Below are 13152 nucleotides of genomic sequence, written 5' to 3'. Positions count from 1 at the left end.
TCAACAAATAAGTAGTAACTTGTGGGTATCATTTTAGACTCAATTATTAGTGGATAATAATCAATATTGTATCAACAAGAACAATAATATTTAATACAAGATTCATATGGTTGATATATTAACAATTATATACAAAATTATCAATGATAACTTTTGATGTTTATCTTAAAATGAGGATGAGAAAGAGACAGTAATTTTCAACTACTCAGAAGTTTTATGTGGTATTAAGATGATATTTTATAAAATATAATGTATTGTTTTATATATCTTAATTAATAAACATTTTATCAAATATCTATTTTTTGAATTTTAAATGATAATAATATATTTATGACTCTTAATGTTTACTATACGTTGATTGATTAAGAAAAATATAAAATTCATTCAATATTTTTGTAATTTTTATAATCATTTTGATAATTAATTGATTAGATAAGTTAATTTTAAAAATTCATCAAAAATGTATATTTTTTAAACAAATTTTCATCATTTTTGTAAGTTTTTATTGATATTAAATATTTCAAATATCTCTATAAATATTTTTGTATTTTAAATCCTCAATAGTTACTGCAAAGAGACTGCTTTTGTGAAAATATCAAAAAGTAAATGTGCAGACTGCATATAAATAGAGAAAATGAAGAATATAGGAAGGAAAATATAGAAAAAATTTGAGGGAATAAATAGATAAAATTTAGAAAGAGAAAGTGAACTTTAAAAATTAAGTTTGTTTTAATTTTTAAAAGCTATTATTTTCACATGACTAAAGAAAAGAATGGGAAATTCCTCTCATACGTGGATATGTAGAAGGAATCTTATTCCATCAATGGTGGAACAGAGGGAAAATTAGTCCAATCAAATAGAAGAGCGGAGACTCCAATGGAATTATGTAATTATGTATCATAAATTTTTTTTTTAAAAAAAAAAGTATTCAATTGTGATTGATTTGTTGCGCCAATGTGTCACTATGCAATGTTTATATATAAAACATTTTTATAAGCTAGTTTACCAATTGAAATATCAAATGCTGTGGTTATGTATTATTAAGTTTTATTTAAAACATTTTTAAAAGGTTCTTTATCCATTATAAATTTTTTATTTTAAAGAATAAATATTTAAAAATAAGCTTCAACCTATTTTGTATTTTGATTTTTTAAAATACATAATGAGTTTGACTTTCTAAATTTGAAGAACTAAAAATACTTTTTATATCTAATATTATATTAATATTATTTAATGTTTATCAAATTTCAAAACCACTATATTATATTAATATATTTTATTTATTATTTATTGTTAAAAAATAAAAAAACAAAAAAGAAAGGAAATAAACATAACAATAAATGTTTATCGAAAAAATAAAAATAAAAAATGTGATATAAAAAGTATGATTAGAGGAGGTTTTAAAGTTATACTTTTTATGTTAAAATATGCTATTTATTATATAAAAGATGTTCTTTATTTTTTAAGAATATCTTGGGATGCTCTTATTTATTTAAAATTTTGTTGTTTGCCATCTATCCATTGTTAATTTGGCAATTATTAATTGGCAATATGTATTTATTTATTTATTTTTATTAATATTAAAATTTTAATATTGGAATATTAACCTTTTAATCATAGTCAATATCTTATTAATAATCCATTGGCAACATGTTTTATTCAAAAATTAAAAAAAAAAGTTTCACTTAATTTTTGACAAATACATAAAACCCTTGTAAATTATTTGATATTTACAAATAAACTCATTAAACTATTAAAATAACAAATAAACATCTTAGCTATAATTATCTATAGCATATTATCCCCTTCAAACCAATTAACTACTAAAAATTATTTTAATTTGACAAAAATACACCTTTAGTATATCCATTATACTATTTTCCAAATAATTTAATCCAACCTTTTTTATTATCTAAATATTAAAAATAATATTTTTTTTCAAAAAATATTAAAATTATAGTTTGTTCAAAATAAATGCAAAAATAATATTTTTTTCAAAATAAATATTAAAGATAATATTTTGTTCAAAAATATTTAAAATAATATTTTGTTCAAAAAAATAAAAATAATATTTTCTTCAAAAAATCATTGAAATTAATATTTTCTTCAAGAAATGAAAATAATATTTTCTTAAAAAACATTAAAAATAATATATTCTTCACAAAAATATCAAAAATAAATTTTTCTTAAAAACTAAAATATGGAAGATAATATGTTCTTCAAAAAATACAAAATATGATATGAATATAAATTAACTGAATTCATTCATTATGGAACATATTAAGTAATTTTAAATTTTTAGCATAAAATTTGTCTTGATGGAAACATTTTCTTTAACTTCTAAGTTTTTAATAGCTCAAGGGGTTTTTTTAATTATTATTTTTGTAATATCAAGGGTTATTTAAAATTTTTAAATAGTTTAAAGAGATTTTGTGAAATTTACCAATTTTCTTTTTTTTAACATATGCAATGTTGCAAACTTAATCAAGAATCATGAAATAAAAATCGGACTGAATCCGTAGAGCCCGAATTCAAGACGGATCCTCCATTCAAATTTCCATGTTCACTAGACATTGCATCTCTTACCGTTTCATGTATCATCTTGTTGGTATCACTACGAGAGAATACACGATAAAGTGGCCATACATTCAACTTCAATCAAAAATAATTTGGTCCTAAATTTCCTTCTGATGAATGTAGCAAATCCATTGCTGCTTTAGCATCACTTTCTAATAACCATTTCTTATTTCCCACTTCAGTGCATAAATGAATACCGAGCAAAGAAGTTAACAATTATTTTATTAGTTTTGACATGACAACCACAGCTTTCCCCTCTCATGTTTTCTTCTTCTTCTTCTTGGTCGTTTTTATTTTTTTAATTTGTTTTTACTATTATTATCTTTTTATCATATTTAAACTATATAACTATTTTTATTTTAGTTTATGGCATTGTTTTTTTAATTATAATTACAACAAATTATAATGAACATTTAATATTTTAAAGGTAAAGACAGAAACTGTAAAATATTTGGTTGAAAAAAAAAGGTAAAGACTATCAAATTTTAGAATCTAAAAATTAAACTTTAATGCGCTTCTCCAATAAGACAAATACAATACGTTATTACATACTAAAATTAGAAATTAGTTTTGTAAAAGTTAAATTTGGGCTCAACTTGAACAAGGGCATTTCCAAAGAGGTGCCAAAATTGTATTGTCAAATTATAACATATGAAGATTTTTTGCTTGTTCAATCGCACATGATAAATTTTTCCAGTATTACTTTTGGTGCTGAATTGCCATCAATTGGCAAAATTTGCCATTGAATTCCACTTAATAAAATTTGTGGATTCCATATCATTTAATAGATTAATTAATATTAATTTTATTTTTAATAGTAAAAAATAATTAAAAATATATCCTATTGCTATTTAATAAAATTTAAAATTTAATTTTATTAATTTTTAGTATTTATTATTAGAATATAAATGACAAAATTTAATATTAGTATTGACAATTGATAAATTCATATCAAAATTAAATTATAAAAATCACAATTAAAATAAAATTTAGCAACGAAGGCGCTCTAACAGATTAATATTGTTCCTGTGACCTGTTTGGCCAAACTCCAACGACTAAAAAATTTGCAGTGGCTCGTGAAAAAGATGTCAGGACCGAAATGGCTCGTATTTCGATCTTTCCGTAGGACCCACATTGTGATATTCAACATCACCACCAAAACCACCAACCCACCAACTCGCAACTCCATCACTGGCCAATGTCCAGAAAAATCAAATCAAACGTACAAAGCATTTCGCCCAAAAAAAATTAGTCTCAACATACACAACGGCAATGGCCATGGCTGTGGCTCTCCGAAGACTCTCAACCTCCATCCGCAACTCACCTAAATCTTTCATCCATGGCGGCTCAATCTACCACATGGTTTGTCTTCCTCATCTTTTATCATCCTAACTTTTTTGAAAATACCGCTTAATTTGCCTGTATAAGATCTTTATTCCACGGTATTTTTCGTCTTCGATTTTATCTGTTACTGGGTAATGTTCCCTTTTGATATGCAGTCCTCTGTGCCCAGCCAAGCATCGCGTGAGAAGGAAAATGCTCGTGCTGATGTGCGTGTACTTTACTCATTACATTTTCTATGTGAGATATAGTTTTATGTATGTATATGGATGTGTTCTATGTAGGTTTGGGTGTTTGATTTGGTGCGATTGGTGTGTAAGATCATGAAGGCATAATTTGTTGGATCTTTTTGGATGTGGGTTTTTTGTTTTATGCATATTGTATTTGATGATGGTGAGCAAATTTTGGATTGCAGTGGATAAAACAACTGAATGCACCACTTGAGGCCATTGATCCTGAAATTACTGATATCATCGAACTTGAAAAGGCTCGGCAGTGGAAGGTATCCAAAATCTAAACGATTTTGTTCTGTTACATCGTCTCTGTGATGTTTACCAGTACTTGTTCAAATTTTATTTTTCGATCGGATCTCCTTTTTGCTTGAAATGGAGAACTTTTATGTAGAATAGTGTATAACATGATTTATGTAGAGACACATGAATGATATTGAAAAGAAAGTTCAATGTTTTCTTTTTATTTTCTTGGTTTGAAATTGGAAATTTGGTTTTTTGCCTCTGGGATATGTAGGGGTTTGAATTGATCCCTTCGGAAAATTTCACATCGCTATCAGTGATGCAAGCTGTTGGATCCATCATGACCAACAAATATAGTGAAGGGTATCCAGGTGCAAGATACTATGGAGGAAATGAGTACGTTCACCCACTTTCAATTTGTTTAAGATATATTTCTCTGACAGTTTTTCTTATTATCAAAAGGAAAACTGGTCTATTTTCTTTTGGGTGTTACGGGTAAATTATGTTGGTACATAGCTTAGTGCAATTAGAGCATTTATGAAATCACAGTAAAAGTTGGTTGTAATATTGTTTGAAATTGAAAAAGTATTTTAGTTCTGTTGGTACACACAACTTTGCCGTCATGGATCAATGGTCAGGTTGATTTTCTAATCCACATCTTTGTACTTCTTCAGGTACATTGATATGGCTGAGAGATTGTGTCAACAGCGTGCATTAGAAGCTTTTCAGTTGGATCCTGAGAAGTGGGGAGGTAATCTGTATTAAGCATATGATTAGTTTGGCAAGCCAAACTTCAAAGGTTATGTTTCTTTGTTTATGTGCCTATTTTTCTTCTGATCTTTGCCTAATAATTTCCATTTCATAACTTTGTGAGTTATTTGATCCATGTGGCATATTCAATAACTCCTTTTTGGTTGTTTGAAACTGCAGCTTGATTTCCTTCAATTTGGAAAAGAATACCCCTTTCATGAGAAGATGCTAAACTTTTATATTTTTGATTGCTGGATCCTATTCTTAAAACAAACGAAACTATTAATTTCCTATCTTCTTTTCTTTAAAAAGTTAGAAAGAGAGAAGAGAAATTGGCAGAACACTCTTTTATAATATTGGTGATTGTATATGCTATGTTACCACTAGCTCGAAAAGTTTAAGTTGATTGCATATGTTATGTTACAACTAACCCGAAAAGTTTTTGTTAGGAAGTCAGCCCAACTATGTTTATCAACCTTACAAACTAGTATTTCGTAGTAATTTTATCACTCCCCTTCACATGTAGGCTTGCTGGTTAACAGATGTCATAAGTTGGAGATTACATGTTCAAAGCAATTAGTTAACAGAGATGTGTGTTCGTAGGATTGAAGCACAGGACCTCATATATAGCTAGTTCTATAGTTATTCTTGTATACCATGTTAAGCTGCCACTAGAGCAGAAAACTTACGTTGTTAGGAACTAGGCCTAACTATGTTTATCAACCTTACACACTAGTAGTAGATAGCATTTTTAAGCACATTTTGTGGAGCTCCACAAAGCAATGTGTCTTCAGTTAAATGTACTGAACACGATTATTCTTGAGCTCTGTCTCTTGCTATTGTTTGATTCATGTTTGTTGAATTATTGAAACTTTCTTCTATATACATTTATTATGCAGCTTGCTTAGTTAAAGATGCCACATACTCTATTCCTTGCAGTAAATGTGCAGTCACTATCTGGATCCCCTTCTAATTTCCAAGTTTACACTGCATTGTTGAAACCTCATGAACGGATTATGGCTCTTGATCTACCTCATGGTGGGCATCTTTCACATGGCTATCAGGTGCTTAGAAGCCTATACTTGGCTTCTACCTTATCTAGTTTGCTAGTATTTTTATGCTTCTTGATGTTTACAAAGATGAACCATTTTGTAGTTTTTGGCTATGGTTGGTGCCTTTATTAAACCTACAGGCTATTAATTACCAAGATCACAAAAACTACAGGCTATGAAGCCTAGAAAGCAAGTGAGGGCAATAATACACTTAAGTTTAACTCCGTTAATCACCAAGATCACAAAATACAACAAAATTAGATTTAGGTAGAACTTAGAAGTTGAAAAGCTTTGTAGTTTTTGATTGGGCTAGTGCTTTTATTTTCTCCCGATCCATCTGTACAGTACTTCAAAAGTTGGAGTTAATCACAGGATATGGTGATATGATGTATTCTTCAAAATTCATGTCAACCATTTAATGCATGTGGTAACTTAGTGCCTCTTCATACAATATTTCTGGGAAAAAAAACAAAGATTTTCCTTAATTAAGAGGCTACTTTGAATTTGGTGGATTCATATGCTATACCCCTCACATGCAGTGACATCTGATGCAGGGGGGAAAATTCCCAATGTTCTGCTACTGATTAATAGAAGTTCTGCCATATTTTATACAGGATTAGTTTCATATTAGTTAGTTGAAAGTATCAGCTCTGGTGTCTTAGGAAATAGTTTTTGAACTCCTGTCCAATTTAGGAAATGAGATGCCATAAGATGTGAAGACTGGAGAAGCATACTCATGCATGTTCATATATGATATCTTTGTATACCACCTTTTGTCTGTTAATGGAGTTATTTAGATACTGTTTGAGATGGCTTTTAAAAATTATTTTTTGCTTTAAAGCTAAAGTTCTTTTTGCATTGTTGTTTTGGTAATTGATAAGAAGAGGTTTGACCCTTTAAAATGACTTTTAGTCAAAACTAGCGGGAGCTAGCTTCTCTACCCTCTAGGAAGCTCTTCAAAAAGAACAGGTGAAATTGTTGTATTCTTTAATGGGTTCTTTCATAAATTTAAACCTTTTATTTCTAATTAAAAAACATAAAATCTCATGCTTGTCCGATTAAATCCCTTCAAGTAAGGTTTTCATATACTAAGGGAGAAGCTCTAGCTTTTTGTCCTCCTTTTCTGTTGTTCAAAAGAAGCACAAATTTATCCTAAAGGGCCTTAGCCAATAAAATTTGGTCTCTCTCTCTCTCTCTCTCTCTTTCCAGGATAATGAACAGTCAAGTATATGTGAATAACTTGAGGCAAAAGGGTTTCATCGTTGACTCATTTACTTTTATTTTAATGTCTCAGACTCTTAGTAACAAAAAATTTGCTACTCTTTTATGTCCTGGACAAACTTCAACTAGATATCCTATTTTAGGACATAAAAGATTCTTTTAAAATGTGCTGAATAGATTTTCAAATACCTGATGAGCAGATGACTGGAAATGCTCTTTTGTTGGCATGTCTGTGAAATGTATTTTCTTTTTCAATGAATACTTGTGGGTATACTAGTACTCAAAAATTTAACTTCCATAACCGTTTGAATTGAATTTGTTCATATTAACTTGGTATGCTTTCAATATCAGCACCAGGAATATTCTATTAGAAGTTACTATATGCAAGTGCATGTGTTTTTTATTTGTTGGTAGACCTTATGTTAAACTTTAATAAACACTTTTGATGATTCTGCAGACTGATACCAAGAAAATATCTGCTGTGTCTATATTCTTCGAGACAATGCCATACAGATTAGATGAAAGCACTGGCTATATTGACTATGACCAGGCATGTTATATTATTGTGGAAGTTCTTACACTGCTAGTTAATCGTGTTTGCTACTTTTGTGTGATATGGTTGGTCTAATGCTTTTATTGCTTTTATTGCTTACTTTATTCAAAGAAATATGATATAGGAATAACAAGATGTCTAATATACAAGTTACTTACCCATGCAAATAAAAACCCTGCAGTTGGAGAAAAGTGCTACACTTTTCAGGCCAAAACTAATTGTTGCTGGTGCAAGTGCTTATGCACGCCTTTATGATTATGCTCGTATTCGCAAGGTACTCTATGAAAGTTGGAAAAAAAAAAAAAAAAAAAGTGATTAAAAGTTAAGGTTCTAGTGTTCGAATTATAAGGCAATATTCTTGATCATTTTTACAGGTCTGTGATAAGCAGAAAGCAATCATGCTGGCTGATATTGCACATATCAGTGGATTGGTTGCTTCAGGTGTTATTCCGTCACCTTTTGAATATGCAGATATTGTAACTACCACAACACATAAGTCGCTTCGTGGCCCTCGTGGGGCTATGATCTTCTTCAGAAAGGGGGTGAAAGGTGTAGACAAGCAAGGGAAAGAAGTGAGTCTTGATAATTAAAATAAGGATGAATTGAAGGGAAAAAGTGGAAAAAGGAATTCTTCTGGCCACTTATTCTCTAGTTTCATCCTAATTGTGCATTAAAGTTGATGCAAAAAGCAATTTTTTCACAAAATCACTTTTGGTTTATTTTGGTGCTAAAATAAGTCTATTGAATTGAAGTATCTAGAATAAAATTACTTAATGGTTGAGCTCATTGTACAGATCTTATATGATTATGAAGACAAAATCAATCAGGCTGTCTTTCCTGGACTTCAGGGTGGTCCACACAACCACACAATAACTGGTTTAGCGGTTGCATTGAAGCAGGTTTCATTTTAGTATGGAAAAAGAATTTACCTTTGCATATTGGTTTATAGCTGGTTTATTTGTTTTATATGATAACAAATGAGACCTTTTCCATGTTTAACTAAAAAGCCAGGTTTACAAAATTAAATTCTTGTATTATATTGTGATCATAGGTCGCCACTCCAGAGTTCAAAGCGTACCAAGAGCAAGTTCTGAGCAATTGCTCAAAATTTGCACAGGTATGCATATATATTTTTTGGTCAACATTGCATTGAATGATGTCAAACAGTGTGTTGGTGCATTGCAAATTGTTTCCTTATAAATTGGACTGTTGAGCACCTTTTTTCTTAGTTTTGTTGTCATTATCATGTGTAATTGATGGATCTCATTTATTTATTTTATTATTATTATTATTATTAATCTTTCCAGTTGATTTTCCTCTTGCTATTCATGGTCTATGAGCATGCAGAGTTTGTTAGAGTTGGGCTATGAACTTGTATCTGGTGGAACTGATAACCATTTGGTGTTGGTGAATCTAAGGAACAAGGTAAAGCTCTAGAGTATGCTCCAAGTGATGCTTTGTTTCGTAAAAGTTTTGTTTTCATTTTTTTTCTTCAATATGAAGTTTTTATCAGATCCTGATTGTGATTCAGTCTGCACATTGAATATCTCAAGTATATATATCATATGCCATTGATTTATTTTGAACTTTGAAATGAATAATTGTACTGTTGATTACAGTATGAAAAAAAGGTTGAATAATGAAAAGTTGTCTTCTATGTAAAAACTGAATCATTTTAGCAGTGACTATTGTAACAAGAGATGATTAAAACGGTAAATTTTTTACCTACATTTTAACCAGAGTTTAATAAGGATTTGAATAGTTTGAAGATGGCAAAATGCTTGGCAAACAATTTTATCTGTGTTATAAAAGACTATGTCTTATGTTATTTGCCTGTGTGTGGTGGAGACATACGTTAATTTTTTGCTTTCAGCAAGAGAAAGGTTTAAAAAAATTTAATTATTGAGTTTGCTTGACAGGGTATTGATGGATCAAGAGTAGAAAAGGTTTTGGAATTGGTGCATATTGCGGCAAATAAAAATACTGTTCCTGGTGATGTGTCAGCTATGGTCCCGGGTGGTATTCGTATGGGTACAGACTTCCATCTTTTATGGTCTTTTACTTGCTGTTCACTCTCCAAGTGCTTATTATGATGGAATATTCTGTTCTTGGTGCTTCAGGAACCCCAGCTCTTACATCCAGGGGATTTATTGAAGAGGATTTTCTGAAAGTAGCTGAGTATTTTGATGAGGCTGTGAAGCTAGCCTTGAAGATCAAGGCTAATAGCAAAGGTCTGCATTGCCATCATTGTTTAGATTTTCATCACTACACTAATTATTTCTAGCTAGGTTTCTTAGTTATCAGAATAAAGTGCTAATGGGTGTATTGATCAACTTAAAAATTTAGGAACAAAGTTGAAGGATTTTGTAACAACGCTGCAATCAGATGAGAATGTTCAGTCTGAGATTTCAAAGCTCCGCCACAAAGTTGAGTCATATGCCAAACAATTTCCAACAATTGGATTTGAGAAAGAGACAATGAGATACAATAACTGAAGAAAGATGTTTGCGGTGCAAGGTTTGTCAAATTTTGTTTATGTTTTATTGCAACATCTTTTGTGTTCTCATTATCTGTTAGATAAAATCCCTTGATAGCTCATATCTTGGAATATGATTCTGGATATGAGCATTTGATATTATTTCCGTGCCCTGCTATTCAAAATCTGGTAATTTTTGATTTTTTTTTATTTACAAAAATGACCAATTATATACTGATAATTTTTTTTTTTTTTTTTTTGGTGGCAATGATTGATGTGTTGATAGTGTTATTGACTCTTGGCATGTTTATATCATATTTTTTGATGAAAGGCATGTTTATATCATAAGCTCATAACATATATTTTTATTGATGTTGGCATGTTTATATCATAAGCTCATAACATATATTTTTATTGATGTTTTAATTTACCATGAAGTTCTTCTATTGTTTTCTGTTTGAGTCATTCTGATGCTTGCCTATTTTATAATTTGTATGGAAGTGTGATCTTAACCATCCTTAATGTTCCAGTAGATACATTTACTGCTGAAGAGTTTATTCATGGCTACCTGCCTCAAATATCTTCAACGTGGAAGGACATGATATTCTGAATCTTTTTTGACATTTACATTCTCTATACGAGGCGAGCATCGGAGTTTCATCTATAGTTACCCTAATGAAACCGGTGCAAAAACTTCAGTAACTTTATATCTGCATTTTTGGAATTTGATCCTTCTCAAGTTGCCCTTGTTGATTATTAAGACTTAATAAGTTTGTTTTCTATGGTCTAATAGTTACTTTTTATCTGTATTTTCATCAGACAAAGATCAGTTCTACAATTATATCCAACTTCTGACATTCAGATCTTGGGTATTTTCAGTCTATGATTAAAAATTCTCTCTCGTTTAACATTTGTCCCCCAAAAAAAAATATTAGTTTCCATTTAGCATATACTAAAAATGTTTCCCTGAGCATATTCAAAACTTGGAGTTATTAGTATTTGACAATGTTGAATGCAAAATGATTTTAGGCATCACCCAATTAATTTTACGTAAGACAAATGGAATTTTGTTGGGTGAGACTTATTTATTTCATTTTTATCGGAGGTGGTGAGTTTAAAGTTTGAAACTATTGTGCGATAAAGCAGCAATTTTGTCATTACGCCTCCGTATCCCTGCAGAAGGTTGGTGAGACATATATCTAAACAACTTGACTGAAAAACGCTAAGGTATTCTTTGGCATTGTTTATGCTTAGGTTCCTATTTTTTTTTTTGCTTTTTCAAAGGTGCTTCTGAAAAAATTACTTTTATTAATTTTGATTAGAAATGTTTATGGAAGCTAGATTGCAAAAGTAATTTTTGAAAATTGTCTAAACACTTTCTTGATACTTAAATACTATATCACATTCTGAGGCATCAAAAACTACTTTTGATTTTTAGAAAGTTATGCCAAACAAGGCTTAAATACCATATCACTATGTCCTCTATTTTGATTAATTTTTTTTTCTTTTCTTTTCAAGAGTGCATTTTTATTTTGGAAAGTTTCTCTCCTATGCGGTTTCATTTTTGTTCTACTTTAGCCTCCTTTAGTAGTCAAGCAAATGACACGTTTAACCTTTTTATTTATACATAAAAATAATCGAATTATTATTTTATTTTTATATTTGTTTCAAATAATAATTAAGATTTTATGTATAATTTTTTTATACGTAAATGTTGTAAGAAATTATCGGCAACTAACAACTAAAAAAAAATTTTAGAGAAAATTTTTGTTAGAATTTGTTTTTAGATATAAAAATATTTTTATGTCACCTCCACTTTTATAGATGAAGTTATGTGCAAGTTATATGGTTTATTTCCACAACAATAACTGAGAATAAGTAAAGTGTGCTTTTATAGAAAAGAGATTTTTTAATCCGATAGATCAACTAAAGTATCATAAAGAGTGTGTACAAAGGTCTCACCGTAAATGTCATAAATAAGTTAGTCCAAATAATTACATAAAGATGCCTTGTACATTAGTCATGTAATTGTCGTTCACACGTAAAATATCTAACCATTTAGATTATCACACATAAAATATCTAATATTTTCCCACTTAGATTAAGCATCACAATCTAATATATTTTCTCATTTAGATTACATAATCATCATATATAATAACAAATTCACTTACTAAAGCATCGTTCAAATGAAATACTGTATGATTTAAGAATATTACATGCCAACATAGTACATCAATATATTAGATTATGTAATCGAGATTTTCTTATTAAATTTTTAAAATTAGATATTATTTTAACTGAACACATTGCATGCCATATATAGTTTAAGCAGTAGAGATTTATCTTATAGCAGGATTTGTTACATGAATCCCTCTAAGATTTTTAGGTGGCCCTATAAAGGAAAAGTCCCATTAAACACTTTTATAGAATATTCAACAGAAACTCCCTTGAAATATAGATAACCCAAAAATTCTAACAAATAAAAGACACTTCAAATATATATATATATATATTCATAACAGTAATCTAATCTTCATATTACAATTCAACAGTCAATGTTCACCAATATATCACCATCAAACATAAATTTATTATTCTAGAAATTAAATATTACTACAATCATGATCAATGTATATTAAAGTAATGTTCTAATATTTTATCAAATTTAACTCGACACAAGTGAGATAAATAAGCAATCAAGATAAA

At 29.4% G+C, this 13152-nt stretch overlaps 1 protein-coding gene across 3 annotated transcripts; it reads left to right on the top strand.

Moving 5' to 3' along the window:
• Positions 1 to 3659: 3659 nt before the first annotated feature.
• On the top strand, positions 3660 to 11353 carry LOC107421349 (serine hydroxymethyltransferase 2, mitochondrial). Of its 3 annotated transcripts, none has more exons than XM_025074946.3 (16): positions 3660 to 3939; positions 4077 to 4158; positions 4334 to 4420; positions 4666 to 4787; positions 5066 to 5142; positions 6081 to 6205; positions 7872 to 7964; positions 8149 to 8241; positions 8342 to 8539; positions 8762 to 8866; positions 9019 to 9084; positions 9315 to 9392; positions 9887 to 9998; positions 10088 to 10198; positions 10314 to 10484; positions 10977 to 11353. In XM_025074946.3, the coding sequence occupies exons 1-15, from the start codon at positions 3917 to 3919 to the stop codon at positions 10460 to 10462; spliced, it is 1521 nt and encodes a 506-aa protein (XP_024930714.2). In that variant the 5' UTR covers positions 3660 to 3916; the 3' UTR covers positions 10463 to 10484; positions 10977 to 11353. The 3 variants fall into 3 exon arrangements, with proteins under 3 accessions (XP_024930714.2, XP_015886061.2, XP_015886060.2); XM_016030575.4 differs by having other exon boundaries at positions 3663 to 3939; positions 4077 to 4127; positions 10974 to 11353; XM_016030574.4 differs by having other exon boundaries at positions 3665 to 3939; positions 4077 to 4127.
• The last annotated feature ends 1799 nt before the right edge of the window (positions 11354 to 13152 follow it).

The sequence above is a fragment of the Ziziphus jujuba genome, chromosome 5, assembly GCF_031755915.1.
Source record: "Ziziphus jujuba cultivar Dongzao chromosome 5, ASM3175591v1".
Lineage (NCBI taxonomy): Eukaryota > Viridiplantae > Streptophyta > Magnoliopsida > Rosales > Rhamnaceae > Ziziphus > Ziziphus jujuba.
The sequence above is the reverse complement of the archived record's forward strand: the minus strand, read 5'-3'. Positions and strand labels throughout refer to the sequence as shown.